At 46.9% G+C, this 6,000-nt stretch overlaps 1 protein-coding gene across 2 annotated transcripts in view; it reads right to left on the bottom strand.

The window, feature by feature from the left end:
• Nucleotides 1-226: 226 nt before the first annotated feature.
• The window catches only part of SLC16A4 (solute carrier family 16 member 4), a 34,361-nt gene continuing 28,587 nt past the window's right edge, over nt 227-6,000 (bottom strand). Inside the window, exons 9-10 of one of the 2 annotated variants that reach the window (XM_029069013.2) lie at nt 4,595-4,701; nt 227-658 (exon numbers count right to left, since the gene is read on the bottom strand). In XM_029069013.2, coding sequence (XP_028924846.1) covers nt 554-658; nt 4,595-4,701 — 212 coding nt within the window. In that variant the 3' untranslated portion in view covers nt 227-553. The remainder of the gene's footprint in view (nt 659-4,594; nt 4,702-6,000) is intronic. The other variant, XM_029069015.2, reaches the window with a different exon arrangement.

The raw sequence follows: 6,000 nt of genomic DNA, 5'->3' as shown, positions 1-6,000 counted from the left end.
TGTCGAGAGAGTATGTAATTAAGAGAGATGAAGCTGTTCATGTCATATACAGGGAAAGTGTCTATTATATTGTACACTACCATGCGCTTAGTATAGTTCTCTGCACCCGATAAGCACTCAGTAAACACGATTGATTGATACACAAACCAGATTCTAAAGAGGCACCTAGTTCTCAAGCTAGAGTGATAGCAGATAAGATGTAAAAGAAAGTGCTTGTGAGACTGGAAAGGTCTTTTCGATATTCTTGAAACTTTTTTTTCGTTTTAAAGTTGTAATCCAGGTGCTCCGAGAAGGTCCGTCTCGTTTGCTGCCCATACTCAGGTCTCGAAAGGGCAATTGTTTTCTGTCCCCTTTACCAAAGCTCACTGGAACAATGAGTTTAGTGGACTATTCCCGCAGTTCTAATTGTCTTAATTTCTACCAGCGGCTTCTGTTGTTCGCAGCCGATAAGTTGTCGTTGGTTGGTTGGTTGTTTTTTCAGGCCTCAGTTCTTGGTTGAAATCCTAGGGGAGCTCTCTTTCTCCCTGGGCAGCTTCTGTTTTTTTCTTCCATCTCAGGGCCAAAGGCACAAACCAAAAGGATATGGGTGAGAGGATGTAGCAGGCACCAGCGAAGAGAAAAGAGCAGGCATATGTCTGGGTGTGATCGTAGAGCCAACCTGAAGGGAAGAAAGGGTTTTCTGTCATAAGAACATCTACACTTCCCTGGAAAGGAGTACCTTAATTTTTTTTTAAATGGATCCCATTCCAAGTTGCAGATGTATGTAATAACTAGCCCACTTGGGAGCTAGTGGATAAACTCTGAATTGTAAAACACCACACTTCTGACTGGGGAGAGAAAGGGGAACAAGGGGAGGAAGTGTGTGTACTTTTCCTAAACCTGAAGGCCAAATCATTTTCTGACAGAAGAGGCTCGCCTTCTCCACTCAGGAGCACTTTGTCTCAAACTCCTCTAGTATGTTCAGTGGTATTTATTGAGCACTTACTATGAGCAGAGCACTGTGCTAAGCGCTTGGGAGAGTACAGTTCAACAGGATTAGTGGATGTGTTCCCAGCCCATAACAAGCTTACAGCCTAGAGCGGGGGATGGTCACGAATATGCATACATAATAATATGAATTAAATGTTTCTCTTTGGGCCATTGTACTTTGACGTTCAAGGATGGAACCATAGTAGGAATTCACAGATATGCTGAGCGTTTCAAATGATTGAACACGAAGAACTCCATTTTCAGGTAGACCTGGTTATCAGATGAGGGAGGATATGGTTAGGATCAGAAAAAAAGTTCATATGACCAAATGTGACTGAGCATTAACCTGTCCAGACTAGTCACACCAAGTATTGCTCAATCCAGTGACTTGGGGTAATCATTGCTTTCCTGACAGAGGCTGATATTAGGTAGCCAGGGAAGGGCAAGACGTACCGCACGTCTGGGCCTTCTCCATGGAGCAGAGACCCTCTAGTCTCAGTGAACTCAACAGGGAACCCTCGAAGCCTCGGTGAACAGCTTCCCTCTTAGAAATGAAAGAGAAGCAGCGTGGTTTAGTGGACAGACCCTGGGCCTGGGAGTCAGAAGGACCTGGGTTCTAGTGCCGGTTCTGCTGCTTGTCTGCTGTGTGTGACACTTCACTTCTCTGGGCCTCAGTTACTTCATCTGTAAAATGGGAATTAAGACTTTGAGCCCCTTGTGGGGCAGGGACTGTGTCCAACCTGATGAGTTTGTATCTACCCCAGTGCTTTTAGAACGGTGCTTGGCAGAGAACATTGTAAGCACTTAACAAGTACCATGATTAATGTTGTTATTAGGAATAGGCAATCATTTCACTTTCAGCCCACTTGGAAATCATAATGTTTCCAGAACCACCAGACAACCCCAGAAGGTAACAAGTTCAAACACCGTTATCTTTAAAAATAGTTTTTTTAAAAAAGGGCCCAAGTCAGCAAAGTTCTGTACACGAAAAAAATCAAAGCCACCCGCTCCCACTGTGGACACTAATTCTGGTCAGCACTTCTAGTTTGACTCTGCTCCCAGCAACCAAAGGGACTGCCTTATTGTAACCTGCTTCTTGCCAGACTGCGAGTCTAGCACAGGCAGCTGGTGTTTCCCCACATTTCTCTAACTGTCCTGGCAAAAGTTCCCAAATAGAGCTCCATAGGAGGGTCTCCGTTCCCTAAAATTCCCTCCCTTTGGGCTCCCAACCAAGGGCGACAGAGCATCAGATGAGAGCTGACTTACTCTTCTTTGAGCAGGCCATCCCTCGGGACAGGGGTGTGGAGGGATGTGTAAAAGCAAGGGTCTGGCCACGGTCAGCCTCCAAACAAGTCCTGACCAGAAAACCCACACCTACAAGTAACATTCCAGCTCTTCGGCCCCGGGGCACTGCGGGGCAGCCTGACAGCACGAGGTAGAGTTGATTTGGGCAGCTGCTTCACCTTTTGAATATTTGTCAGGGAGCAAGAGTCCACTCTTTCCCAACTTTGGTGGGGGAGGCCCGGAGGGTGCGCATGGAAAGCTAGGTCTCGGTGGATCGTTTTCTCAAATTCCTTCTAGGGAATTCCTGGTCTCAACTGTACTTTGGAGCTTTTGGAGGTATTCCTCTACATAAATAATAATAATAATGATGGTATTTGTGAAGCGCTTACTATGCGCCAAGCACTGTTCTACGTGCCGGAGTAGATACAGGGTAATCAGATTGTTCCTCATGGGGCTCACGGTCTTAATCTCCATTTTACAAATGAGGTACCTGAGGCACAGAGAAGTTTAGTGGCTTGCCCAAGGTCACACAGAAGACAAGTGGTGGAGCTGAGATTAGAACCAACATCCCCTGATGCCCAAGCCCGTGCTCTTTCTACTAAGCCACGCTGCTTCTCATAGCCACAGTGCTATTGATCGGCTCAGGTTTAGCCATCTGCTTAACATCAAGGAGTTGACAGGAACGCCCTGGAGGTGACAGATGTTTTGGGGGAATGGGGAAGGAGAGCAGGGAAGCCCCCCTCCTTTGTACTGTCAGCGGGTCCCTAAATTTCCCTCCTTTTGGGCTTCCAACCAAAGGGTACAGCCCAGGGAGGGGTGTGCTATCGTTAAAACCCCAATTTATTGTTGGTCTTGACAGGCTTGTTGAGGGCAGGGAACGCGTCTGCCGACTCTGTTGTATTGTACTCTCCCAAGAACCTATTACAGTGTTGTGCACACGGTAAGCATTCAGTAAATCAATCAGTGGGATTTATTGAGCGCTTACTAGGTGCAGAGCATTGTACTAAGCACTTGGGAGAGTACAATACAAAAAAATTAGCAGGCTTGTTCCCTGCCTATGCTGAGTTTACAATCTAGAGGGGGAGATGTAACGAACTTACAGGCTTGAAGGGGAGACAATACCATTCATTGATCTTGTGCAGAGGGAACCTGTCCGCCAACTCTTTTATATTGTGTTCTCTGTCGTTCAGTGGTATTGAGCACTTACTGTTTGCAGAGCACTGTAGTAAGTGCTTGGGAGAGTACAAACCAAAACAAGCTTACAGTCTAGAGGGACGAGCTCCCAAGCGCTTACTACAGTGCTCTGCAGACAGTAAGCACTCGTGAATACCGTCGACTGATCTTGACTGGACTCAGAGTCCAGTAGGGAAGGTGTAGGCTTTATATCAGAGGGTAAAGGAGAAAATAGAGCTTTCTATTTCTTGTTATGCCAGTTTTCAAACTACCTGTGGTAACAGAGAAAAAAGGAGGGCGTGGGTAATGGAAACTCACCAGTAGTTTAAAAACCACCTTGGCTGGCAGCATTTATCAGGGCTAGGACATTTTTATGCCCTTGACAGAACTGCCTTCTCAGGCATGACCTCTCAGAGCTCCCTTCCTCACCCCATTCCAACCTCTTCAGCCCCAACTTTTCCGTTTTGCCTCTGAGCGGTCCGGACGTTAACAAGAATGCTGCGTGTGACCAGTCAGCCCATCTCAGTTGAGGCTTTGGGGTGACTGCTCTGAGAGGAGGGGGGGTAAGGAGAGGAGGCAGGGCAGCACCTTCTCTCCCCAAACCCCCACCCCTATCCCCTGGCTTCGAGACTGCCTATGGTAGGCCCAATCGGTGCCTTCTTTGGCCACATCCCTGATTTTTTTTTCCCCTCATCTCCCCCTCTCCAAAACTAAGCTGCGACCTCATTTGTCCATTTCTTCTAGAATACCTGTTTTAGTTATGCATTTTGGAGGGTGTGCTTTTTGGTTAACCATGTGCCAGGCAAGGTATGGTGCCCTGGGATAGATTCAAACTCATCAGGTAGGGCATAGTCCATATGCCTCATGGGCTTTCAGTCTTCATCCCCATTTTTCAGATGAGGTAATTAAGGCACAGAGAAGTGAAGTGACTTTCCCAAAGTCACACAGCATACAAGTGGGGAGCTGGGATTAGAATCCAGATCCTGCTGACTCCAGCCCCGTGCTGTATCTACTTGGCCGTGCTGTCGGAATTAGGGGACGTTCTTCCCACAACACGGAAAGATGCAGTGAATGTAGTGTCGGAAGAATGGTTTTGTGTGTGGGTCTAAGTGTGTACTACAGTGTGAGTTTTCAATAATGCAGAGTTCTTCAGGAACACAACTCTCACTTTGTGGAAGAAGTGACTGTAGCAGTGTCGACTGGGGTGTTCCGTCTCCATCTTTTTCGGCAAAACAGCTCCTGGTGGTCTCTGATCAGCAGTGAGATTACCAAAGTCTGGCAGCAAGAGGGAGGGTGAGGAAGAGGTGTAAAGAAATGGATAATGCATAGGTCAGTTGGAAGTTGGGCTCCCGAATAAGCAAAAGTTGCCAGGGTAGTCAGAGCCAAAACTAGAATTAGGAACCTGGATTCTAGTCCAGTTTACACCTCTGATCCCATTATGTAGCTGCAGACAACAATTTTTTTAAAAGTATAACTGTTTTGCTTTTACAAGACATTATTCTTTCTCATTGCAGCCTCATCTGTTACCCCTGCTTTTCCTCATTTTACAGAGAAGAAAAGGAAAGGTTGAGGTCCTGCAACTCTTTTTTATGATATTTGTTAAGTGCTTACTATGGCACAGTTCTAAGCACCAAGGTAGACACAAAGTAATCAGGTTGGACGCAGTCCAGATCCCACAGAGATACCATGGTTCTTAATCCCCGGTATAAAGATGAGATAACTGAGGCTCAGGGAAGTGACTTGCCCAAGGTCTCACAACAGACAAGCGGTGGAATAGGGATTAGAACCCAGGTCCTTCTGACTCCCAGGCCCGTGCTCTATTCCCTGGGCCACGTTACTTCTCCGACTTGTCCAAGTTCACAGAGTGTGGCGAATACAAAGTAAAGAAGTATAATACAGTTCTAGTCCGTTGCGGAGCGACCGTATCTGGATTCCCCAAGAGTGTTTGGCGTCCCCAGAGCTGTCCGTAAGACTGGAAAGTGCAATAATATCCAATGTGCTTTCTGTTTCTACACAGGATTTTCCCTTTGAAGAGAGGAGACGAGTAACTTGTTTTTGGAAGATAGGATGGGTGGAGAAGATGGTGTCGTGTCATCGTAGTGACTTCTGTGTAGAATAACAACTGGTAGGAGAAACTTCCTATTGAACTCTGTTGACAGGTAAGCTTGTGGCCGTCCCTGACAGGTGAGTGACTTTGCACTTTAGCTCCGTGGCAGACAGGCTTACCGAGACCACAAATCCAGCTATTTTGCATTTCCTGCCCTGCGTTCAGAATTGAATCATTTGGCTGCACGCTCAATTGCAAGCCCAACACCCTGTGTACTTGTATATTGGCCTCTATTTCCAATGGGGATTATCCAGCAGTAGCCGTTGGGTCGGTATTTTCAGAATGTGTGTTTGTCCTCCCCATCCCCTAGGGTCTATCCAGATTCTGGTCCAGTCGAAGGCAAACTGTCCCGGACTGAGGCGGAGGCTGTAATTCGGGGCCCAATCAACCCATCCATCATTCAGTTCTGAGATTGGTTTCAGCTGAAGCACCCACTGGGAGGCAGGTGGCAGCAATTCTGTCCTTCA

The sequence above is a fragment of the Ornithorhynchus anatinus genome, chromosome 7, assembly GCF_004115215.2.
Source record: "Ornithorhynchus anatinus isolate Pmale09 chromosome 7, mOrnAna1.pri.v4, whole genome shotgun sequence".
In the NCBI taxonomy this organism is placed as follows: Eukaryota; Metazoa; Chordata; class Mammalia; order Monotremata; family Ornithorhynchidae; genus Ornithorhynchus; species Ornithorhynchus anatinus.
The sequence above is the reverse complement of the archived record's forward strand: the minus strand, read 5'-3'. Positions and strand labels throughout refer to the sequence as shown.